Source organism: Myotis nattereri (assembly GCF_964212035.1).
Source record: "Myotis nattereri genome assembly, chromosome: 14".
NCBI classification, from domain to species: domain Eukaryota; kingdom Metazoa; phylum Chordata; class Mammalia; order Chiroptera; family Vespertilionidae; genus Myotis; species Myotis nattereri.
This window is the reverse complement of record NC_138089.1, coordinates 52,291,754-52,317,669: the sequence shown is the minus strand read 5'-3', so window position 1 is coordinate 52,317,669 and position 25,916 is coordinate 52,291,754. Positions and strand designations below refer to the sequence as shown.

At 55.8% G+C, this 25,916-nt stretch overlaps 1 protein-coding gene across 1 annotated transcript; it reads right to left on the bottom strand.

Moving 5' to 3' along the window:
• Positions 1-170: 170 nt before the first annotated feature.
• Positions 171-25,675, bottom strand: SLC6A20 (solute carrier family 6 member 20). Its single transcript, XM_081105596.1, has 11 exons — positions 25,477-25,675; positions 14,186-14,326; positions 12,540-12,631; positions 11,678-11,905; positions 10,800-10,910; positions 9,719-9,960; positions 8,317-8,479; positions 7,747-7,951; positions 5,265-5,424; positions 2,017-2,182; positions 171-1,163 (listed from the first exon to the last, which is right to left on the bottom strand). Exons 1-11 carry the CDS (start codon positions 25,595-25,597, stop codon positions 1,014-1,016), a joined length of 1,779 nt encoding a protein of 592 aa, XP_080961722.1. The 5' UTR covers positions 25,598-25,675; the 3' UTR covers positions 171-1,013.
• Positions 25,676-25,916: the final 241 nt, after the last annotated feature.

The following is a 25,916-nucleotide window of genomic DNA, read 5'->3' as shown; positions in this document are numbered from 1 at the left end:
TCTCCACCTGAGGTCCCAAGCGAGTGCTTCAGTGTCTTAAAGGCGTCTGCACAAACCGACCGGGGACCACCCTGAACCCCAGGACCCAGGGACGCACAGGCCGGGGGCAGGAAGGGACCGCTCCCCGAGGGACCCCCCTCCCGCAGTGAAAACACGACAGGAGGCCAGGCCGGTGGTGGACAGAAGCTCTATCATAAATACAGTGGTTCCGGGTACAGGACGCTCTGCTGGAGTATATACACTTCAGGAAACGTATGTACAGATAAATAATTTAAATGGACCGTCAGTACTGCTCCTGGCCTTTCCTACAAAGAGGCGCCCGCCGGGCCGATGGAGCAGGAAGTCGATGGGAAAGCTGGCACTTCCTCCCTCGCCGGGGCCCCGCACATAACCCCCCCGAAGGCGGCCAGCTGGGGCAGTTTCTGCGGGGAGGGCAGGGCTGGACCTACCGTGAGCGACTCCACAGAGAGGCCAGCGCCCTCCCCCGCCGCCCCCGCTCCGGTCCGCAAAGGCCTTCCCTCCGGCCACTCACCCCGCTGGCGAAGGAGGAGCAGGACGCGTCCTCGCTCTGCAGAGAGGACTCGGGCTGCACAGGCCCTCGCCGCCACTTAAAAGAGCCCGCTCTCCAACGATGGCCCCTCTAATATTTTGGAATCTCGTTAGAAAAAAAAATGGCTTAAATTTTATTCCATAAAAACGGTAGTCAAAAGTCAGCTCACAGTGTGCGCTAATTCTAGGCCTTTCCTAGAATCAAGGAGGCCGCTGGCCTCGCGCCGGGCCCTGAACGCCTGCCCCTGTGGCGACAGGGAGACAGCGCGGCCTCCCTCGGGGCAGAGGGCAGAGGGCGCTCGGTGCCCGAGGGGCCTTCCTCCTCCACACCTTCTAGCTCTTTCTAGGCGCCGCCGGAAGACGACGCGCTCAGGGCTTCCGGCGTCAATACTTGCAAAGCGGCCGCGGAGGCTCCACCTGGAACTAATAGCGTGAAAGTGGGCGGCGGCCTCGGGAGCCGGTCCTCAGGCCACGGGCGCTGGGTCTCCCCGCCGGAGGCGGCGCAAGACGTAAGTCCCCAGGGCCACCAGGGGGATGCACATGGTGGAGGCGGCCACGAGCAGCCCGATGACGGCCAGCGCGTACGGGGGGTAGTCCTTGGTCACCAGCTGGCCCTGAAGGGAGAAGCGGAGCTCAGCCCAGAGCACCTGCCCACGTGGAACCCGACCACGTGGAACCCTTCCCGAGCACGCACGAGGCCCTCGGGCCCCGCCCTCCCGCTCGCCCCGCCTCCCGCTCGCCCCGCCTCCCAGCTCGCCCCGCCCCCAGATCGCCCCGCCCCCAGCTCGCCCCGCCCCCAGCTCGCCCCGCCCCCAGCTCGCCCCGCCCCCCCGCTCCCCCGGTGGCTCACTAGCAAGGGTGCTGGGCAGACTAACTCGCCTCATCCTCTTTCTCTTCCCTGTACTTCATGGCCTGCATAGCCATTGTTTGGGGCTCCCGCTAAGGAGTAACCCCCCTCTAGGGCCTAAAGACTAATCACCGATTGGCTGGTGTGACTCAGTGTTAGCATCCGTGGGTTGCGGGGTTGATCTCAGGTGTGGGGCGTGCAGGAGGCAGCCAATCGATGATTCTCTCTCATCATTGATGTTTCTATCTCTCTCTCCCTCTTTCCTCTCTGAAATCAATAAAAATATATATTTAAAATAAAAAGAATAACTGCACGTGATTATGTTTGAGATGCCGGGCAGGGCAGCTGGACGTGGGGGTTGGCCCTTAGCCCAGCACAGTCCAGTAGAACTTTCTGGGCTGATAGAAATGAGCCATGTCCGACACCAGACACAAGGGGTTGCTGAGCACTTGAAGTGGGGCCAGTGAGGCTGTGTGCTGAGCTTTGAGGTACGTTTAGCACTGAAACCACAGCTTTGATGTTGCCCTGTTGTGACCAACGACCTGCCCACGCCATGGCAGGAACTCCTTGGTTTCAGACTGTGCTCTCCAGGCAGCTTGGGGCCCCGGGAGGGCAGGTACCTGGGAGGCGTCCCACGCTTGGTACTGCAGGGTCCCCGTGAGGATGTAGTCGCTCAGGTAGAAGAGCAGGAGGCTGATGATGAGCAGCGGGCTCACGCCAGCCCACATGATCTTCCAGTACCAGCTCAGAGTGCGGCCAGTCATGGCCTGAAGGTCACTTTCAAATCTGCTTGGAAAACGGGAAAGTCTGGATTAGCCACGATGTTGGAGCGAGGGGGAGCCCAGCTTGCACATCCCTGTTCGCTTAGGGAGATTCTGTTCTGGCTCCACTGAGATATGAACACAAACATGGGGCCTCCCTCCCTGATTCCTTCTGGGGATGGAATGGGGAGAAGGGCTGAGGCTGACAGAGCGGGGTGCAAAACGATCACCCCCAGATAAGTGGATGTCTGGAGACATCTTTCTGGTGCCGACCTTCAGATGGAGGCTGCTGGCATAGACCAGAGGGCAGCTCCCACCAATGGTGGGATCAGAGAGCCTGGGACAGGGGTCCAACCAGCCTCAATGCCAGGGGACCCCCAGGGCAACTCCTGGCTTGGGGGTCTGCCAGCGACTCTACTCCCCATTACAAACACCCCAGAGGGGACTCTCTTTTGTCCCCTGAAACCACAGCAGGTTTTCTGGGGCGGATGGGGAGCCAGACTTGGGACTCAAGGGTGATGGCCCGTCAGTTGGAGCTGCCCAGGTGTAGTTGCCCGAAGACCACTACTGTGTTCAATCTTGTCTGCAGACTGTCTTTCTTTCCTTTCCTTTAAATGGACTCTTTTGCCTAAGTTTAGCAATAGCAATAACAGCATCCATTCTTTTGTGGGTTTCATAGGATAATAGTATATTTTTAACGTGCACACAAATACGTATGAAAAGGATCTTCGGCACTTTGGGAAATGCTGACCCAGTCCAAGGGCTTTAAAACCGCTCCGCACGACGGGAGAGGCAGCCTTGAAGGAGGGGTGGGGTTGGGGCGGAGTGAAACTGTCACCAGGTGCAACCACAGCCACTGCCTCACTTCCACCCCTGGCCTGTCTTACGTTCCCCCATGAGCTTCTAGCTGCCCCTGTGTGGCCGCTGACCTAGCCAGACCTTAGGCTCTAGGCCACGAAGACTCATGTGCATAATGTGAACACTGGGATTTTCAAGACCATACAAGGCAGAAAGTGTGGGGTTCTCTTGTTCCCTTACCCCCCAGCCCTCCACTTTCCTGTATAGAGAAACGTGGGAAGAGCTGCAGAAAGGCCGCATGGCACTGTTGCAAAGTGGCCACTAGATGGCGCCGTCCCCCGTCCAAGCAGAAAGACTGCCCTCTGCTGGTCATCCTCATATCTGGCTGCTTAGGAAATCCCCAGGGCACCTTTGGTTTCTCCCTCCAACTGGCCATTTACCAACACCCGCTTTGGATGGACTTGTACCCCTCTCCAGCGCCTCCAGTGGGCTCTAGGTTCTGTTCCTCTGGGCGTTTCCTAGATGACCAATATGTTCCAGTTTACCCAGGACTTCCCTGGGTTTATCACTGAAAAAGCCCCAAGGTCCCAGGAAACCCTTCTTTCTCGGGAAAACGGGGTGAGTCTAACACTAAAGTCCTCACAGTGTTACTAGCTCTGGGGGAGGACTATGGGCCAATAAAAAGGCATTCCTTGATCACAAAAGTTTGGAAATACTGCAAATTACAACCCCCTCTTTGAGATTCACAATTGTCTTCAAGGGTCTGAGAAATCCTACAGCAAAGAAATCTGGCTTTAATTTATGTCCTGGAGTTATTTGATCGTGGAAATCCCTCAGAATGGCTTCCAAGGGGCACAGTGGGGGACACGGCACCAGAGGCCTGGCTCCTAGACGGTCCCAGCTGGTCCCCTGACCCACCTCCAGATCAGTTTGGAAGATGATAAAAGACTGGGGTGGGGAAGACTTGGTACAGCCCTTCTGAGCAGGCTCTCATTCGAGCAGCAGTTCCCAAACATAATGGGCCTCTACCCCCTGGATGTGCCAAAATGTGGATTTGACTCAGGGGTTTGGGGGCCTGAGACCCTGCATTCTTTTAAAAATATATATTTGTATTGCTTTCGGAGAGGAAGGGCGAGGGAGAGAGAGAAACCTTAATGATGAGAGTCGCTGATCGGCACCTCCTGCATGCCCCTAACTGAGCCCACAACCCAGGCATGTGCCCTTGACCAGAATCGAACCTGGGACCCTTCAGCCCACAAGCTGACGCTCTATCCACTGAGCCAAACCAGCTAGGGCGAGATCCTGCATTCTAACAAGCTCCCTGATGCTGCCGCTCTGGGACCAGACTCACCTGCAGCTGGAGCCCCACCTGGACCCACCTAATCAGCACCCTGGGGATGAAGGGGGACGGGAGGATGTGAGAACCAGCCCCCAGGGGCTCCAGTGCACGCCCAGGTCTGAAAACTGCTCTAGACCCGTGGTTCTCAGCCCGGTCACACGTCCCAGCACCAGGGCTGCGCTGTGCCAGGGTTGAGAACCATACAGCCTGAATCTGCCAGACTTTAAGGTCTGGGTTATCAACTGGACTTTGGTCAGCAAGCTTGAAAAATGCTGGTTTCGGCCTTAGCTGGTTTGGCTCTGTGGATAGAGCGTCAGCCTGCGGACTGAAAGGTCCCGGGTTCGAGTCCAGTCAAGGGCACATGCCCGGGTTGCACGCTCAATCCCCAGTAGGGGGCATACAGGAGGCAGCTGATCAATGATTCTCTCTCATCATTGATGCTTCTATCTCTTCCTCTCCCTTCCTCTCTGAAATCTATAAAAATATATGTATAAAAAAATGCTGGTGTCGGCCAAGGGTCAGAACAGCCAGTGCCCGGAGGCAGGATTGTCTGCCTCTGGAGCCGTTGGGGTTCAGCAGGGTCAATGGGGCCAATATCTATAATAATAAAAGCATAATATGCTAATTAGACCAGACGCCCTTCGGGACAAAGCCGGGGCTGGGAGGGAAGCCCGGGTCCCAGGTGCCAGAGGGAAGCCGGTGCTGGCAGCTGGGGAAAGGAAGGCCTACTCTTGCACGAATTTCATGCATCGGGCCTCTAGTCCTTTAATAAAAAGTAAAAGCACAGGAAATAGGCAAGATAAAGGTTGAAGGCCAGCTGAGGGGGAAGTGAGGCAGAGAATGAGCTGAGATCTGGGGGAAGATTAAAGCCCTGAAAGATGCCAAGCTTAAAGGAGAACGCGCGATGCCCGCCGAGAGAGGGGTGTTCCCGTGGGTGAGCTTGCCCAGCAGTTGGTGGGGCGGGTCTCACCTCCTCAGCCCGTACACGTAGCACACGGCGATCGTCTCCACCAGCACGATGAGCAGCAGGGACAGGGTGGCCGCGTAGTCGTTGAAGATGTCGAACCAGTAGTTGCCGGCCTCCAAGGTGAACACCAAGCCCACAGCGCAGTTGAGGAGGCACACCAGACCTGGGCCAAGACACGGCTCACCTGCCTGCACCCACACCTGCCCCAGCAGAGCCGTGGCGCCCGGGGGACTCGGCTGATGGGCTCATCCATGTGGGTTGGTCTCTCTGAATGTGTGTGTGTGTGTGTGTGTGTGTGTGTGTGTGTGTGTTTGGGAGTGGAGGAAGGTGTCCCAAGGAGTGTCAGCGGGCAGCATCAATGGTAATTCACAGAGCTGTCCTGCAGGGGGCACCAGCTCAATGGAAAAGAGAAGGTTGTAGCATCCCTAGGGGATCTGGCCCAGGCTGTGAATTGGGGCTGGAGATGTGAGCTGCGGGCGACCCTCTGGGGACTTCCTAGGGAGGAGTCATGTCTGACCAGAGGAGTGCGGGGAGAAGGGAAGAGTCGAATGTTTACACAGCTCCCACCGCGGCCCAGGCACTTGCCACGCATTGAGCACTTAAGCCTCCACAGAATCAAGGAGCCCCTTTTACAGATGGGGAAGCCAAGGCCCCTCTGCCTCCAGAATCTGGGTTCTTGTCCGGGTCTCCTTCGGCTGCCTCTCTTGGGCTCCCCACCAAGTACTGGCCTAAGCTCCCTCCTGCCCTTCCTCTGCTACCCGACATCGTACCAGCCACCGAGCCCTGCCTGAGGGGTCCCGCAGGAGAGGGGGTTCGTGTGGCCAGCAGCTAACAGCACGCTGATGCGGCTGCAGGTGTGAGGCGGCTGCTCAATGTGGAGGGCACTGACCAAGGGTGGGCAGGACTTCAAAGACCTGGGCTGGGAGGAGGGACATTGTGTGCCAGGAGCCGGTCCATGCTTGCTGTTTCAAGGGACCTGGCATATATGGCATACTGTTCTTAATATGTTTGCTCACCTTCTTGGCACTATGTGTTTTAACCAAGGTCACCTCTCTGAGAAAGGTTGTTTCCCCAGGTAGGGATTTTCCCCTGAAGTTAGGGAGGGAATAAAACCCCTTAACTAAGTGCCAGGCGGGTAATTAATCACTTTAACTACGAACAATCATGCTTAAGCTACATAATCTTTACTCCCTGGAATGGAGATAAGAAATGCCCTAACCTTTGGAATAGAGATTGATAGGATTGGAATCAACTGGTATAAATACAGATGTAACAAGACAACAGGAGACAGAACCTACACAGAACCTACACAGAACATAGAGACAGAAGAACTTCGCTGGAGAGAACATGGCAAAAGATCCTGGAGAACAGAAACTGGAGACAGAACCTAGACACAGAACCTAGACACAGAACCTACACACAGAAGAACTTCGCTGGAGAGAACATGGCAAAAGATCCTGGGCAGAAACTGGCCACAGAACCTAGAGACAGAACCTAGCGAGAGAACCTGGCTGAAGAACCTAGAGACAGAACCTGGCTACAGAACCTGGATAGAACATGGCAAGAGAACCTGACTAGAACCTGGTGACTGAACCTGGCTGGAGAACCTAGCAAGAGAACATGGACACAGAACCTGGCTGGAGAACCGAACCAGAACTTCGCTGGAGATCCTGACCAGAACTCGGCTAGAGATCCTGGCTAGGTTGCTGATCAACTGAATGCTGTCTCTGTGTCATTCCTTCTTTGCTGACTCCGTCCACACCTTTGGGATCCCCTGGACCTGCTGGGGTTGGACCCCAGCAGTTGTGGATGGTGTCACCAAGGGAAGGGGTGGGTGCACAGGGCTGGAGTGGAGCAGAGGGGAGGCGGAGTGACTGGGAGGTCAGGTTCTTCCCTAAAACCCTGCTGTCCACCGAGGGCAGAATGGTAGAGAGATGAGTGTCTGCTCTTACAATGGCTTATCACACGGGCAGGGGAGGGACAGCCGATCGCTAATTGTCACAGTGTGGGTGGGCCTCCTAGAGTTTGGGTGTAGACTGCACACAGAGCACATACGTGTGATTTCATGTACACGGAGCCCAACAAAGGGGGAAACAAACATAAAACGGTGGCAGTGAGACCAGAGGGGACTTGACCTGGGTCGGTGGTGGTTACTTGGGCGGATACATACGCCAAGTTCATTGAGTTTGTGCTTAAGGAATGTACACGCCGCAGCGGTTATGCCTGAATTAAACAAGGACAAAAGTGGCGGCTCTCCTGGCCTGGGAGCTCTGGGTGCCAGGTTGGGGAGCTTGGCCTTTTCCCCCAAGTCGTGGTGGCCACTTCCTGTCCCCCTGGGGTGGAGAGCCAGACGCATGGGGTGATTGACACGTGCCAGGTCCCGACTGCCCAGGGGGAGGAGAAGGAGAAGGCAGGACTCCTGTGAGGTCGCTGGTCCCCCCATCCTCCCTCCCCGAGTCCCGCCTCCTCCCCGCCCACCGCTCACCGGAGATGGCCTCCTTGGGCAGGCGGCGGGAAATGACCTTGCTGTCGGTCAGGGGCGTGAGGATGGCGGCCGTGTTGCCCAGCATGCTCCCGATCCCCAGCATCAGCAGCATGAAGAAGTACAGCACCGACCACAGCTGGGACACCTCCATGTTCTTTATGGCCTCGGTGTAGACGATGAAAGCCAGGCCGGTGCCCTGGACGGCCTGCCCCCGGGGACAAGACCCCAGTCACACACCGAGGGACGCATGGCTCCCCGGACACCCCCGACGCTAAGCTGTGGGGGACCTCGGAGCCGGCTCTCCCACCTGCAGGCCAGCGCCCCGTCTGAGCCCCTAATGACAAGTGTTTACAACGGTTCTTTCAGGTGGTGGACACGTGGGTGCCGGCTATAGGATTCTTCGTACTTTCTGCCTTTTCAACATTTAAAAGGAAGGGGAAACAAGGGCACGGAGCACCCAAAGGAACCAGTGTCCCCGGCAGCAGCCGGGGGAGGGTGGCCCGTCCTCCCTTCTCCCGGAAGAGGAGGAGGGAGAAGAATTCCGTCCCCGAGACCTTGCCAGCGCGTTACCGTGTCCAGCTCCGACTCCAAGCTGCAGTTCTTAATCAGTGGGAACACCTTGCTGTACTGGTCGGGGTAGGTAGACGCCAGGTAGCCCTTCACCTGCTCCAGGTTGCTGGCTGTCAAAAAGCCATCTTCCAGGTCGAAAGAATTGGTCAGCAGCAGAATCACCCTGCGGGCAGAGCATGAGAATGACCCCCGCGATCAGAAAGGCCGCTGTCGCCAGCCTGCTGGGGGCTCGGGCCCACGCTGTCCCTGCCCCCCCCCCCCCGCCTCCTCTTTTCTCATTACGTAAGGTCCTCGTCAGAGGAATCTGTTGATTGCCAACCTTTAATTTATTTAAAAAATATACTTTTATTGATTTCAGAGAGGAAGGGAGAGGGAGAGAGAGAGAAACAATTGATCGGCTGCCTCCTGCACGCCCCACACTGGGGATCGAGCCCACAATCCGGGAATCGAACCCTGACCTCCTGGTTCATAGGTGGACGCTCAACCACTAAGCCACGCCGGCCGGGCAATTGCTGACCTTTTAAAGGGCAAGGTATTTAGAGGGGCTCTGAAGAAGCCTCGAGTAGGAACAGTGGTGACAAGAGGGACCAGCCGCACAGCGGGCTCTGTGACCGCTGTCCGGCTCTGTCCGGCCGAACGTCTGCGATGGGAAATGTCCCAGGTCCGTGCCGTCCACTGTGACCCCCAGGAGCCACCTGCGGCTCCGAGGAATTGATTTAAATCAGTGGTTCTCAACCTTCTGGCCCTTTAAATACAGTTCCTCATGTTGTGACCCAACCATAAAATTATTTTCGTTGCTACTTCATAACTGTCATGTTGCTACTGTTATGAATCGTCATGTAAATATCTGATATGCAGGATGGTCTCAGGTGACCCCTGTGAAAGGGTCGTTCCACCGCCAAAGGGGTCGCGACCCACAGGTTGAGAACCGCTGATTTAAATAAAAATCTACGTCTGTTTAAGGAAGCGTTAAATTGACATTTAACCTTGTCAGGAGCCCCTCGCAGCTAGTGACACGCTGTTGGACAGGGTGCCTGCGGGTGTTTCTCAAATTTGGGAAAGATCAGAGAGAGCAGCTTCTGGAATCTCCACGGCTCTGCCAGGGAGCTCTCGGCTGCTTCTGGGGCCGAAGAAATGAAGGCTGTGGATGCCCTGCGTGCTGAGGGCTCTGAGTACATGGTGCCCCTCCCTTCGGGCACACGCTGAGTCGGCACAGGCCTCCAGCTGCTGCTGCCCGTGGGCAGAGCCTGCATTCGACACTGGATCGAGGACTGCAAGGCGGGTGCCCTGTGCCCCACACCCCTGGGTGCCTGGCATCCGCCTCTCCCCAGTGCCCCTTCCGCTCGAGTTTTGGAGACGCGCCTGCCCCTCGCGGCCCTGCTCCCTGGACGGCCCGGCTTACTTGTTCAAGCAGCTCTCGTAGTTGAAGGTGGCCTTGAAGCCGTAGATGGAGAAGGTGACGACGCTGGCGAATATGGAGGTGGAGCTGTTGATGAGGGACACGATGATGGCGTGCTTCTGGCAGTTGTTGGAGGGCTCGTTGTAGCTGGCGAAGGCGATCAGGCTGCCGAACCCCAGGCCGAGCGAGAAGAAGATCTGGGTGGCTGCGTTGATCCAGGCCTTGGGGTTGGCCAGCTGCTCCAGCTGGAAGCCAGCGGGGACAGGGTTGTGAGCCCAGGGGGGTGGGGGGACCCCAACCTCTCGGGCAGGGGAGGGAGGGCGGCCCTGGAGGACCCTGCCTGGCACATCCTTAGCAGATGAAACATCCCTCCTGCGTGTCCCCACAGCTCCTTCCCCGGGGGAGGTGTGCAGTGGGAAGTGTGGGGTGAAATCACTTCAAAAGGAACCAGGCCCCCGATGCCTGAGCCGGGCACTGCACGGGCCTGGGTCTCCCGAGATGGAGGTGGCGGGGCCTGGTGGTGAGGCCGAGGTCTGGGTTGAACCCCGGTGATGTGGCAGCGGGGGGGGGGGGGGCTCTTGGGGGGGCGGCCACCACAGCCATTTGTTCCCAGGGGCCATGCTTCGCTAAACGAAGAACCTGTCCTGTCCCCAAGGCAACCGTGATGAAGACTGGCTGTGGGGAGCCTGGGGAGGGACCCCGAAACCCCTGCCGAGAGTGGATTTGCCCCGAAGGGAAACCGAGATGATGCTCAGGGCAGATAACTTAGTCCACAGGCTGGAAGGCGGGGCTGGGGTGAGACGGGGGCCAGGAGGCCAGACATGGGGCAGCCGTCGGTGGGGGGCAGTGAGGACGAGGATGGGAGTGGACAGAAGACGCAATGCCCAGAAGTCACAGGGCTTGGGGACTGCCTGGCTGAGGGTGACTCAGCACCCGCAGGTCATCCATCCCCACCCACGGCCTGGGGGCTCCCACCAGCCTCCTGGGTTCAGGACAGCTTTCTCCACCCTCCCTCTTGCCCTCTCCGCCCTCTGGAAGGGGCAGGAAGATGGGGCACCTCAGGCCCTGTCCCTCCGGCTCGTACCTTGGGGGTGAACATGTACAGCAGCCCGTTGGTGGCCCCGTGGAGCGTGAGGCCCCGGATCAGGTAGATGATGAGCACGCAGTAGGGCATTGACGCGGTGAAATACACCACCTGCGGGCACCAGAGGGCAGAGTCAGGCTCCGGGAGATGTGGCCAGACCCTCAGCAGGCCCTTTGCCTACAGCAGACCCTCCGTCCCGGGAAACACCATGCTGTCTGGGCTCAGGCTGCGGACAGCAGGGAAGGCATGGGGTCTCGTCAGGTCCTGCGTCTGGGCTGGGAGACGGGTGGTGGGGCGTGGTCGCCAGGCCCGTAGGTGCCAGGAAATCCCTGGTTCCACAGAGAAGAGGAACGCAGAGCAGAGGCCGGCCCTCCACCTCCCTTCAACCCGGCCTCGTTCTGGGAAGGATTGGGGCCGCCCTCAAGCACATCCACCACAGGAACGTGTGTGCATTTCAACACCCCAGCGCTCAGGCTGCCCCTCGCTGACCACCAGAACCTTCGGGGGTGGACTGAGACGGCAGAGGGGCCAAAGCTCTCAGGCGGTGCCCATGGGAGGCCTGAGAGCAGGGCAGGTGTCTCTGGGAAATCTTCAACCATCTAAGGTTTTAAAGGAGGGAAAACTCCCTGTCTGGTTGCTTGGTGCTACTGGGCAGTGTGGCTGTGTGGCTGGCTGGCCCAGAAATGCCCGTCTTTTTCGGGGCGGGAAAGGCCTGGTTTTGAGATTGAGGGCTGCACCTCTGACCACCTTTATAGTTACCTGGCAAGTGGTTTGTGCCAGCGCACCGCCCGCCCGCCTCCCCCAGCCAGCTCTGCCCCTCTCTGGCAGGAGGCAGTCTGCCGTCCCCCCACCCCCCAGCCCCGCCACCTTGCCCCCACCTTGCCGGTGGACTCGGTGCCCCGCAGGATGCACAGGTAGACTACGAGCCAGGCCAGGAGGAGGCAGAGCGCGGGCTCCCACTGCAGGCTGCCGCTGTCCTGGATGGATGGCGAGATGTTGAGGGTCTTCCGGTACCAGAAGTACTTGGTGGAGGAGGCCTGCTCACACTCCGCGTCGTAGCCTGTGTGGTTGGCGTTCAGTGGGCAGACGGACCACGGCAGGGGGTCCTGGGGTCAACACAGCATCACACAGAGAGGTGAGGGCTGAGGCCGAAGGTCAGGGGGGAGGGGGGGAGGTGGCCCTCACACCAGGCCTTTGGAGGAGAAGAAAGCTGGTCCCCAAGGGCAGGTGGTGGGAGCCCCGAAGGCAGCCAGGGAGTCAGAGGGTTTGTCAAGGGCACAGATGAGGTAGGGAGTAGGGGGAGGCAGGGAGGGGGTGCACAAGGGGCTCCACACACCTTACAGTCCTAACTCCACCATGGGTCAGAGAGACTGAATACACAAGTGGACAAGGGCCAGACTCCCTATGACAACAGAACTCTGCCCCGCAGCCCAGCTGGTGTGGCTCAGTGGTTGAGCATCAACCTATGAACCAGGAGGTCATGGTTCCATTCCCGGTCAGGGCACATGCCCGGGTTTCAAGCTCAATCCCCAGAAGGGGGCGCGCAGGAGGCAGCTGATCGGTGATTCTCTCTCATCATTGATGCTTCTATCTCTTCCTCTCCCCTTTCCCCTCCTCTCTGAAATCAATAAAAATATATTTAAAAAGAAAAAAAAAGAACTCTGACCCTCAATCTCCGGCCTGTCCCGGTGGCCACCTGCCCTGGGCCCTGGTCCCGCCCCGCGCCCCGGCCCCTCTCACCTGGAAGGAGTGGAAGAGGTACCAGAAGGCCCAGGCGTTGATGACGTTGTAGTACATGGACAGGAAGAAGGACACCACCACGCTGGCGACGCCTGTGGGAAGCAGAGGGCGCTGAGGGGCCGTCCCCGCCCGCCCTGGCCCCCCCTCCACGCCCCCTCTACCCCCGTGTGCCCAGGATACCCCTGCAGTTACTGGGCTGGCAGAACGTCCGCAGCAGGTATGTGGGGCTCCCCGTGACCAGGGCCTGCGGGCACTGCTAAGGGTTAGCCTCGTCCCGCTTCTCTCTCCCGGCTCCTGGGACAGGAGGAGTGGCATTTCTTGGAGCCCTGAGTGCCAGCTGCTGTGCTAAGAACTGTATGTGCCGTGGGCGTCATTATCCCCTCACAGAGGAGAAAACCGGGCGCAGAGCTCGCCTGAGACCCGGGCTGGGAAGAGGCAGACATTGTGGTTGCCCCCTCCTGGCTCACCTGAGTCAGGTCACCTGGGCCAATCCCCGCTCTGGGGTGGCAGGGAGCAGGGGTGTGAGGCGGTGTGTGGGGTGCGGGGGTCCCGGGGTGGGGGTGGGAGAGGACAGCAGAGCAGGGGATGGCTGACAACCAGCGGTGTCTGCAGGCGCCGCCCGTGTGCGCCTCTGCCCAGCCCCGCCCCTGGCTCCGGGACATCTCAGGAGTTTGAAACTGGCCATGGTGTTGTGTTCACACCACACGCAGCAGCCTTCCCGCACCCCACCTGAGAGCCGGTGGTTAAACATTCACCAGCCCCCGTTGGGCACAAACATCTGGCCTCTCTTCTAGAAGCAGCAGATGACGCCTCGGAGAAGCCCTCTGGGATGGCTCGCCCGGGCGGACTGTCAAACCACGCACCTCCGTGCTGAACATTAACAGCCACGCACGGTGGGAGGCAGTTCGGGCTTGAGGATGACTCGTGAGGGCACTGGGCACACGTCTCCCGCGCCAGAGAGAGTCGCGGACAAGTTTACGCCCTCCTTGCCCCGGGGATGTCACTCTGGCACCCTGTCTGGGGCGGGATCGTTGGCAGAACAGAGCGTGGGCATCGCTGGTCAAAGTTCCTCCTGCTGGCAGAGGCAGCCCAGGAGCGGGAGGGTGTGAAGGCAGGTTAACCGTCTCCCCAGGGTGCCCAGGACCCGGGCTCAGGGCGGACAGGCAGTCGGGCAGCAGGCGCGCCCAGCTTCCGTCCACCCGAGATGCTGATGACAGCCCTACAGCCTCTCGGTGGGAAGAAGATGCAATGGGCTGATGTGTGCGCATGTGCTCTACAGGCCAGCACCTGGCACACGCCGTGCTCGCTGAGAGGAGGGCCATTCACGGCCAGCAGGGGGCAGTGCCAGGTGGTTGTTAGTAGGACACTGAGGCACAGCCCCAGCGCGCGGCTGTTTCCTCTTTACAGACTAGCAACCTGCGGCCCAGAGAAGCATGCGGTCGCAGGTCCCCACCTCCCGGGGGTGGGGAGCCAGCCCTGCTCAGCCATGTTCTGTGGCAGTCAGTCCCTCCTGGGCCGTCTGTCCACCCCCGTCAAGGGCTCTCTCTTGGGCCTTGTGCCTACCCTTTGCTCCCACACCCACCGGGGCTGCCCAGGACACAGGGAGGGGGCCTCCCGGTGGGGGAGGGCTTGAGAGCATCACCTACCAACACCGCTCAGGTAGGGGCTGATGGTCCTCCAGGCGCCGATGCTGCCCTGGCGCATGCGCTGTCCAACCGCCAGTTCCAGGTACAGGAGCGGCATCCCCTCCACGATGAGCATGATGAGGTAGGGCACCAGGAAGCTCCCTGTGGGCGTCCAGGGCCAACAGCCAGGTCACCAATGGGTTGTACTCCGCAACCACCCGACCTCCCTGCCAACAACCAACCAACCAACCTCCCTCCCTCCCTCCCTCCCTCCCTCCCTCCCTCTCTCTCCCCTTCCCTCCCTCCCTCTCTCCCTCCCTCCTTCCCATTCTCCCTCCCATCTCTCCACTTGCCCATTCATCCTTCTGTCTTTCCACTCATCCTCCACCTTCTGCCTTCACACTCTTCCACCTGTCATTCCTCTCATCTATCCATCATCCATCATCCATCATCCATCCATCCATCCATCCATCTCCCTTCAGCCATCTATCCTTGGATGATGACACCCAGCCATGCCCGTGAAAATCTTTGTGGCATATACGGATCCTTCCACGTTATTTTACCGAGAACGTTGGAACTCTGGGTCTGTGAGACAGTTCACAGCAGGGAGGGTGCGACGCAAACGTTGGTTTTCCTGCCTCTCTAATCCATATGGTTTATCTAAAGATTCTATAAAAATCACAACAAAGGCTCCAACTCATGTGTTTGCTAGTGGGTTTTTCTCTCGCCTTGGTGGTGAGAGCTCAGTGTAGCGCTCTGGCGCCCCGGGAAATCTGAAATCGTCGTCATTAAAGTAGCTGGGCTGACGTTGTAGCTCATAGTAACACTGATTGGAATTATTTTACTCACTCGTCTTTAAGGTGAAAATGTACTTTCATCAGTCTGATTATATTTCAAATGAGGAATGCAAGTGGTCTTTAAGAAAAGTGTATGTTTTTTACGGGGGTTGGGTTATTTTGTGTGTTTTTTTTTTAGGTTTGTTTTGTGTGTGTGTGTGTGTGTTCTCATCTGAAAGAAGATAAAATGTTTGAAATCCAAGTATGATGTGGGAGGCAGTCAAACAGACCTGAGCAGAGCAAGGACGATGGGCCCGGTGCAGAGGCCACCGGGTGGGACGCTCCGGGTGCCTAGCAATGGGTGAAACTGGGGCCACAGGAATCTCGCCCACAGGGTGAACTCTCCTTCCCTAGCATATCGCTGGCTGGCACGGTTTCGGCCTCCTGACCTTTCCTCCCCAGAGATAACATCTAGGCCTCCGTTGTATTTCAGCTCCAGGCCCGGAGGCCCAGCTGCAATGATGGACTCCCTCCCCCTGAGCTGACCAGTCAGCGGAGACCCGGTGACCCAAGGACGCACTTGGAAAGCTGATGAGTATTCTATTGAGGTCCACCTCTGGGACCTCCCCTAAAATCTCCACCCTTAAAGGCGCTTAGGATGGAGGACCGGAGCGCTCTCCCTCCCCAGCGCACACCAGCGCCTCCCACTCCTCACCTCCCCGCCTCCCCACCTCCTCACCTTTGCCTTCCTCTCTCCTAAGCTCAAGGACCCTTTGCTTCTGTAATTTGTTTCCTGAGCCCATGTCTTCTACCTTTCACTTCTTCTACCTCCCTGACCTTCTACATAAACTTTCTCTTAGAGTTTGAGTCTTGCCTCTGAATTCTTTCCTAGCCAGAACTCAAGTACTGAGGTTGCTGAGCCCAGGTCCGGTCTGACCCCGAGGGCCTCACACCTGGTGCCATTCTCGCCACCAGCTCAGGGACAGTAGTTCTTACTGCTACGAGGTGTAATAGGTATTACTCATGAATTTGATAGGTTCCCAATTTTCATGTAGTGCTGGCTCCACTTCCAGTGAGAGTACAAATACGTTGTAGCACCAAGCGGCTAAATCGCCTAATCACGTGTTTGTGTAAACAGAGACTTGCCAAGAGTTGTTTGACTGCTGAATCTCCAACATCCAGACTCTTAAGGAGAATACCTCTTAAGGGGCCTGTAAACTACGCATGATGAACGTTCTTGTGTTGCATTAAGGAATGGCCATTGGCTCACTTGCCACATCTATGGTACGGTGGCTATAAATACAGTCGCTTACAAACAATAAAATCCCTATTCCGTCCTCCACTGTGGTGACTAATGGTTAGTCAGGGCCGGCCACACAGAGTTGCTAAATATTTTGCACATCATCCCCGAGTCCTCCCACCCAGCTGCCCACCTTCACATATGGCTTTCGGCGTTTTGCAGCCCCGATGTGCCCGCCAGGAAGGATGTGCGGAACAATTGTTTCACTTTCTCCAGGCCAGACCTGGAGCTGGGTGTGGGATGGATAGGAGATGAGCCGCCGCCCTGCTCCCTGCCCTGGAGGGATCACCTGGACAGAGGAAGGTCAGCTGCCTCTTCTTGGTCCAGCTCACAAGCTAGTCCTCCAGCCTCACATCTTCAGAGATAAGGCAGGGGCTTGTGGTGTCTGTGTGGGGAGGCCAGAGGGTCCCCAATAGACAGAGCCTAGGCTACCACGTCCTTTTAGAGAGCACCTCTATGTGTGTGTTTTATACCGGGGCCTTCAGCCTAAAATTTCATCTTTAAAAAATGTTTTATTGATTCTAGAGAGAGAGGAAGGGAGAAGGATAGGTAGAAACATCCATCGGCTGCCTCCTGCACGCCCCACACTGGAGATCGAGCCTGCAACCTGGGCATGTGCCCTGACCAGGAATCGAACTGGTGACCTCTTGGTTCACGGGTCAACGCTCAGCCACTGAGGCATACCAGCTGGGCCTAAAATTTCATTTTAATGAAACTGACTAATACTAAATTTTACACCCACTGATTCCCAAGGAGCCATCTGTAGACAAGCACCCTTGGTGATAGTGGGGAGCCAGCGAACGGAGCTACGGATGTCCCCCCACTGCCCCACATGTGGACAGCGGCAGGCAGCCTGTGTGTGGGGGTCACCACATCGGACACCATCCCCCTTCCAGGCAGATGCCTGACCCACTGCTTCTCCTGTTAGTCCCGCCCCTCCTTCTCCGCAGCCCTTCGGCCATGGCCATTCCTCCCCCAGGTCCATGGCTGTGAACCTGAGAAAAAGGTCCAGTGGGAAAGAGGGCAGGATCTGAATAATAAAAACCCTGACGCTACAGTGCAGGGATTAAGGTCTGGTTACAGAGGAACAGGCTCTGAAAGTTCAAGGTAAACAACGAACTTCACACATGCTTACATAAGCAGCTAACACAAAAACGCCGCCACTGCGGGTGCGTGCTGCCCTATAACCCCCGGGGTCTCCCAGGCCCTCTCCCGACACACCATGCACCTCTGCGTCACCCGTTAGTAGCTGCAACATTCCACTAGGAAAATGGGTCCAGAATTCATTCCATCGGCCCTTGGACACTTGGCCTGTGGTCAGGTTTCTGCCATCCCAATCCCAGCTGTGGCGCAGAGCCTGGCCCACGTGTGTGGTTATTTCCTCGGGTATAAATCCCAGAGTAGATGGCAGTGAACACGACCAGGCAGAGCCCAGTGGCTCTCTCACTGCAGAGAGGAGGAGCGCAGGGCCCGCACCATGAGGCCTCGGGGTTCCCCTGTTCCTCTGGGGCCTAGAGCAAACCCTGCCCTCTCACTTCTTGACCGCTCCCCTCCTGCCCTGCAGAAAGGCATCTCAGCACCGTCCCAGGCTTCTCTTGCCAGCAAGGAGTCCATCAGGGGCCCACCCAGGGCATCCCGACAACAAGGTGGTGTTGACACACCTGCCTGGAGTAATATCCAGACTCTCCGTGGTTACAAGAAAAGCTCAGGGTGTTAAACAGTCACAGCAAGGTGCAGGAAAGCTTGTCCCTGCGACAGGGCCAGTCCCATGGCCCTCTGCCCGTGGAGGTGGGCAGTCTTGGGCCTGGTGCCCAGGCAGGAGCATGGGGCTCCATTATCCTGCCCCACAAAACACACAACTAGAACAATATGCAGAGAAAACGAACTTCAATATCTCAGACTGTATACCCCAAACCCACCCCTCAAAATGCATCATCTATCTGTATAAAAGCCTAATATGCAAAGTGTCCCCTCGGGAGTTCAACCGGAAGACCGGAAGTTGGATTGCTCACTATGACATGCACTGACCTCCGGGGGAGGCGTGGAACAAAGGAAGGCCCTGGCCAGCAGCTGGAAGGACCGGATCAGCCCTGATTGCTGGACAGCCCTAGGGACCCTACCTGTGCACAAATTTCATACACAGAGCCTCTAGTAGGCCTATATGTATTACTCAAGACTTTTAAAAATTTCTAGAAGAAAACACGCGAGAAAATCTTTCTGATCTAGAGATGACACCGAAAGCATTACCTGTGAAAGAAAATATTGACAAACGGGACGTCCTCTTAATTCTCCGTGAAAGACAGCGTTAGGAGAATAAAAAGACAAGCCACAGACTAGGAGAAAATGTTTGCAAAACACCTATTTGATAAAGACTTTGTATCTAGAACATATAAGGGACTCTCAAAACTCAATAATGAGAGAAAAAAGGAACCCTGTACAAAACAAAATTGAGCAGACACTTTACCAAAGAAAATATATCAATGGCAAATTAGCACGTGAAAAGATGCTCAACATCAGCGTTCACTAAGACAATGCAAATTCAAACCCCAGTGAGATGCCACTGCACACGCGTTAGAACGGCTCAACTCGGAGATGCTGGGGGCCCCCTTCCCGTGCTGGACGGGATGCTGTCGGATTCACGAGCCACTTAGTAAAGCCAATACCAAGTGCCCGGGAGGATTTGAGAACTCCCATAGTTGCCGGGGAAACGGAAAAAGCTGCAGCCTCTCTGGGAAGCAGGTTGGCAGTTTCTTGTAACTTAGCATACACTTACTACAGGACCCCACAGTGCTAGCCCTGGTGTTAACTCTAGAGAAATGAACACTCACACTCACACAAACCCCTATACACGATGTTGACAGCAGCTCTCGTCACAGTTGTGGGAACTGGAAACAACCTAATTACCCTCCTATGGGTGATCGGGTGATACAGGCCGCACACCCACACATGGGAGGCTTAACTCCTCAGCGACGAAAAGGAACACACCACTGCCGCTCCCGACAGCCCGGGAGCATCTCAGAGAAGCATGATGCTTCTCTGAGATGGCGGTTCTCAACCTGTGGGTCGCGACCCTTTGGGGAGTCGAACGACCCTTTCACAGGGGTCGCCTGAGACCATCGGAAAACACATATATAAATACATATTGTTTTTGTGATGAATCACTATGCTTTAATTCTGTTCAATTTGTAACCATGAAATTGGGGGTCACCACAACATGAGGAACTGTATTAAAGGGCCGCGGCATGAGGAAGGTTGAGAACCGCTGTGCTAAGTGACAGCCGCCAGAATCCAGGCTACGCGCCGTGGGATTCCACGTCTATGACAAGCTGGAGAAAGCAGCCCCGTGGGGACAGAAAACAGATCTGAGGTTTTGAGGGAGCAGGGCGTGGGGTGGGATTAACTGTAAAGTCACAGCTGTGGCGACGGTCACACAACCACTGCATTTGTCAGCACTCGCAGAGCTGGACACCAGAAAACCCCGACATTTTCTGCATATAAATATATGTCAATAAAAGAGAAATTGGTTTTGCAGTCTGTTTGAAAACAAATCCATTAACCCACCCTTTTCTCATGGGACTGTTCCCCAGGCTCCCGCATGTGAAAGTCCGGACACGGGCTCTGCTCCCGGGGACTCTGGCGTCAGGGAGAGGCGGACAGAGGCCTGAGAAGGCGCCTTTGCTCCCACATGTCCTGGGGGCACATGTCGTGGTAGATTCCATGCAGCCACATTCTGTGCAGTTGCTCCCGCGAGGAGTGGAGTCCACGTCCCACCCGTGAATCTGGCTGGCCTTGGACCTGCTTTGTCGAATGGGATGCGGGGAGAAGGAGCCTTCATTCTCTTGGAACTTGGCCTGAGACCACCTTGTCAGGCAACCCAAGGAAGATCGAGGGCCCGCGAACTTGGCACCAACTTCCGACGTGTGAGGGGCCCAACTAGACCAGCAGAGAAACATGCAGCCCACCCAAGAACCGTGAGAAATAACTAATTGTGATTTTAGCCACTATATTTTTTAACACGTTGAGCACCCAGTCAGTCAGCAGTGACTGACACTATACTTTCCGTCCGGAAGACAAAACAGGCTGGGTGCTTAATGTGTTAAAAAAAATATTTTTTTAAATTGATTTCAGAGAGGAAGGAAGAGAGGGAGAAACATCAATGATGAGAGAGAAGCATTGATTGGTTGTCTCCTGCACACCTCCTACTGGGGATTGAGCTGTCAACCCTGGCATGTGCCCTGACCGGAATCGAACCGTGGACCTCCTGGTTTATAGGTCGACGCTCAACCACTGGGCCACACAAGCTGGGCTTTTTTCCTTTTTCTTACTACTTCAGCGTGTATTTCCTACAAACAAGGACATTCTCTCACATAATACCAGTGCAATCTGCAAAATAAAAAAATTAACACTGAGCCCTAGCCGGGTAGATCAGTTGTTAGAGCATCGTCTTGATATGTCAAGGTTGCGGGCTCCATCTCCGGTCAGGGCACATACAAGAAGCAACCAATAAATGCATAGATAAGTGGAATAACTAATCGATGTCTCTAACTGCCTGCCTCTAAAATCAATAAAAAAGTTAATGCTGATAGAGGCCTATTATTTTATCTACAAACCTTTGAACTTTGACTTTCCTTTGTGTCCCCACCCTCAGAAAGGGAGAAACAGAAGAACTGTGTAGAAAATGTCTAGAACGTGGTCTCTGAGAGCCAAGGGGACACTGTTTATAGGACAGCATCAGGCAATGATGAAGAAAGGACAATTCAAGAAGAAACAAGATTACATGAAGATGAAAAATATGAATACAGCCTTGAGCAATGATCCTGCAGCCCAGAGGAAAAGGGCAGAGAAGTGGAAATGAGGAGAGCTGAGGCACGGACAGCAAGCCCAAGGATTTTCCATCGGGAACGAGGGCCGGGGAGACAGAAAGCGCCTACGCAGCAGCTGGAACGCATGCACGCCCCACAGGACTCCCCCTCCCCCCCCACCCCCCCCGTGTGTGTCACTGGCGGGCTCACTAGTCCCAGGTAAAGTGATGAAAACATATTTAACACCGAGACACAGAGTTCACACATTTTTGAGGTAAAAATTGCACATAAGGGGGCCTAATAAATGGTGATGGATTTGTATTTTTCTATTTTCTAAATGTTATATATACCATGGAGATGCATTACATCTGTAACTCCAAAACACAGCAATTTGTTATCCTAGAGCATGTTGCCACTTCTTTCCCTAATTGTCACACACAGTACCTTATCTGTTTCCTAAACCCAAGAATCTCACTAGAAGAGAAATTCCTTCTGCATGAAACTGATCTCCGCAAGCCCTCGTAGCTTGCTCTACCTCTTTGAGACCCACGAAGAGACAAATCGGAGTCTACCACTCTCAGGGCAAAGTTTCCTCAGGCTTCCAAACTCCTCCTCTACCTGTACTGGCACACCTTTGTTCTCTACAAAGCCTACCTGGTGTGGCTCAGTTCCGGCTGGTGCTGGCTTGTAGGGCTGTGGCTCCAGTGGTGTGCCGGGGCCGGCTCACCCTGGCTCACAAGAGCTGGCCGTGCCCATCTCTTCCCAACCCCACATCCCAGATGTGACTCTGCTAGTCTGAAACCAGCCATGGTGGGAGCATTTACACCATGGTAATTGGCAAATGCTACAAACTAGGTCCTACGCTACCAAAGCCAGTTGTCCAACATCTACCAGCCCTCCCCCCCCCCCCCCCCCCCCGCCCACTGCCTGGTTCCCAGCAGCTAGTGCCTGGGAGTGTGGTCCGTGGACCGGCAGCTCTGATGGGCACCGCCTGGGAGCTTGTCAGAAATGCAGAATCCTGCCCGCCTGCGGATACCTGAGACGGAATCTCTGGGCGTGGGGTCCAGCAGTTTACCAAGATCCTACACACTGGAGAGAGCAGCAGGGGCTTTGCGGGGAGGGGACATCCAGGCTTAGAGTGTCCTACTGCATGGTCAGGAAACCTCTGATTCCCTCTCTTTATGGTTCAAATAGCCCACAGAGAAAATTCAGGAGAAAAAAAAATCCGATTTCCACCAGCCGCACAACCATTCTCATTGCCCCAAGTTTCTCCGCGGCTGGAGCGCGTGCTTCTAGAACCACCAGCCACCGGCGCACCTTTCCCTGCACCTTGGTGTGCAGCCCATTTGCATCTCGATTGCTTCCTGAACAACTTAGACTTTGACATGGTCGCCCAGACCTGCCAGCTTTTTCCAAAAGAGATTGTGTGTGGTTCCTACAGCTGCACGCCCTCCCCCGCCGCCCAGGGCCAGCCTGCTGTACCGAGGTGGTTGGTACCTGGCATGCAATCTGCGGAATTAACATTCCTCTGGCTGGGTCCGGCCAGCAGAGTGGGGAGGAAACGAGCCGCCCTGGTCGCGGACAGAGCCCCGTGGAAGGGGCACAAACCCCTAATCGGTTTTATTCTGGGAAGTATGTGGCACAGCGCGGCCCTGCGGCTGATCAACAAGCTCTTTGTTGACTGGGGGTGGGAGGTCACAGCTCTGTTTGGAAGGAAGTTACACTCGGAGCCTTTTATGGGTGATTTGGGTGATTGGTTTACCCTTTAGCTTTAGGTAAAGGATGGATCTGTAAGCGGCCTGGGTTTGGGGGGACATAAATCACTTATTAATTAATAGGCGACACGATTGTCAGCAAAAGGCTCAGAAAACCACCAGCCTCAGACCCTGCGCTTTTCATAATGAACCTGGCTCATTCACCCAACAAATATTTATTGGCGCCTCCTCAGACACCGCCCCCGACCCCCCCCCCTGACCCCCCCCTGCCCTCCACCTCACAGAGACGGGCCAGTAGGAGACAGAGAAACTCTAGAACAGTGGTTCTCAACCTTGGCTGCACATTAGAATCACCTGGGAATCTTTTTAAAATCCTGATTTCTGGGCCCCATCCTCCGGAAATTCTGTTTCTTTGTTATGGGGTGGGGCCACAACATTAGTAACAGAGAAACAGAATTTCTGGAGGATGAGGCCCAGAAATCAGTATTTTAAAAAGATTCCCAGGTGATTCTAACGTGCAGCGAAGGTTGAGAACCACTGCTAAAGACACTTAAGCCTGAGAGGGTGCCATTCACCCAACCAACATCCGTCCATCCACCAACCCGGCCATCCTTCCATCCTTCCATCCTTTCTCCAGGGTCCATCCCTTCGTCAACCATCATCCATCCATCTTTCTAGCTACCTACCAACGTAATATACTCTGTCCCAGCCACAAGTTTCTTTCCTTTTCCCGAGTCCTCAAGCTCTTGCGGTTTTCCCAGCAGCACCTTAGATCTATTCTACTTCAGCGTTATTGTGTCCACCTGTAGACTACCCAGGTGATGGTGTTGTTAGAGACAAGGAATAGTCATGTGACAGCAAGGCTCACCTGGCCGAAGTTTGGGAAAGGATAAAGGTAGCGGGGGTAGGTGTGCTGACACAGAATGACGGGGAAATCGCATCCTGACAAATAATTATTTCAAAAGGCAGTTATGGCACTATTACGGCATATGGCCACACACGCCCTTCACATAATTAGGATGTATTTATGCCCTTAACATTAAAAAAAAAAAAAGAGTCAGAATTAAGAATGCACTATTAAAAAAAAAAACCCTTGCCGTAACCGGTTTGGCTCAGTGGATAGAGCGTTGGCCTGCGGACTGAAAGGTCCCAGGTTCGATTCCGGTCAAGGGCACGTACCTTGGTTGCGGGCACATGTTGTAGGAGGTGTGCAGGAGGCAGCTGATCAATGTTTCTCTCTCATCGATGTTTCTAACTCTCTATCCCTCTCTCTTCCTCTCTGTAAAAAATCAATAAAATATATATTTAAAAAAAAGAACCTTCTGTGGATTAACCTTTTTGTTGAGGTTTTGTTTTTGTGAGTGGTGGGGGCAAGAGAGGGGGAGCACTGTTTTAGGTCTTCTTAAGTGGGTTAAATTTTGTAAATACTTTGGCCTGACATCTTTCATTGTCCTTTACGGTGAAAAAAAAAAATCCATGCAGATTATAGAAGACATTATACACACACACACACACACACACACACCCTATAAGGTAAGCCAACACCACCCACAGATAACTAACTACTGTGAACATGCCGGTATATTTTTTCATTCTCTTTTCTCTGCATATTTTAAGTTGAGATCATTCATTTTATTCAGCCTTGCCTCTGACTTCCCTCCCTCCGTCTAATGCATGAAATGAGAAGATGCATAACAGTTTCTGGAACGCCGGCTTAATGGCTGTGAGCAGCACCCTGCATGGATGGTCCACGTTTCCCGAGCCAGGGACCGTTCAGTGCAGGGCTCGGGAGTGTCCAGTGTTTTGCTTTTATTGAGAGATGGAGACGCTCCTGTATCATCCACCTTCTGGCAGAACTCTCATATTTCCTTTAGGTAGAATTTTAGAAATGGAACAACTAAGAGAAACATTTTTAAAAACGCTTAACTTCAATCCCTACCGCCAACGTTGCCTTCCAAAAGGCCCTTGGCCTTCGCGAGGTTCCGGACCATGGCACAGGTGTCCTGGCTCTCTGGACGTTAAGAGCATGCGGTGTATGGCGCTGTCTACCTAGTGAGTATGCTGTGATGCTTCAGAGAAAAAATTGTAGGAAGGAAGGAAGGAAGGAAGGAAGGAAGGAAGGAAGGAAGGAAGGAAGGAAGGAAGGGAGGGAGGGAGGGAGGGAGGGAATGATTTGCCTTCCTGGCCTCTGTGATTCCAAACCAAACCAATCCTTTTATAAAAAATCTGAAGAAATAGCTCAAGATCCTCTATCCTGCATTTCTAATCACGCTGCGGGAACATAAGTTTCGGAGCTGGAGTGTAAGAGTTTCTGTTGAACAAGGCAATTTCCTGCTCCCTTTTGACACTCAGAATTCAGACCATTGCCACCTCTCAAAATAGTGTCCCTCATTCTCCTAGCCTGGCCAGCAAGGGTACGGTAGGGGGCTTGGCCGCCCCTGGAATGGGGCTGGGGTTGCAGAGGGCGTGGGGGGCGCCTTGGCTGCCCCTGGAATGGGGCTGGGGTTGCAGAGGGCGTGGGCCCGGGGCGCCTTGGCTGCCCCTGGGTCCCCTTGCCAGCTCTGCAAATCGGGGCAATCACACCAACACTCTCCGAGCCTCGGATGGAACAGGGGGCCAGTCCCAGCGCGCACCTCCAGGTGTGGGGACTCGGTGCCGCTCTGCGCCGGGAGCGCCGGCGACCGTCCCGCGGGGGCCGGGCGCCCGGAGGCGCACTCACCTCCGCCGTACATCTGGCACAGGTAGGGGAAGCGCCACACGTTGCCCAGGCCCACGGCGTACGAGATGCAGGCGAACACGAACTGCAGCGGGTTGGCCCACAGCGGCCGCGCTTTCTCCATGGTCGCGGGTCTGCGCGCTGGCCTCCCGCTCCGGCGCCTGCTCGGCTGTTTAGGTGTCCGGCCGCCAGGCGCGCGTCCCGCCCCGGCCTGGGGGTGGCCCCGCGGCCCCGTCGCACGCCCGCCCGCCTTTTAATTGCTAATCTCATTAACGGCGCGCCCGTCGGAGGGGCGAGGCTGGTAAATGGATGACGGCCGGCCCCACCCCGCCTGGCCGCCGCGGCCGGGAAGGCGCCGGAGATTGCGCCGCCCCGTCACTGGGGCTGGACGTGGGGCGGGCGGGGAGCCGTGGAGCTCCTTAGAGTGGTCAACACCTCCCTGG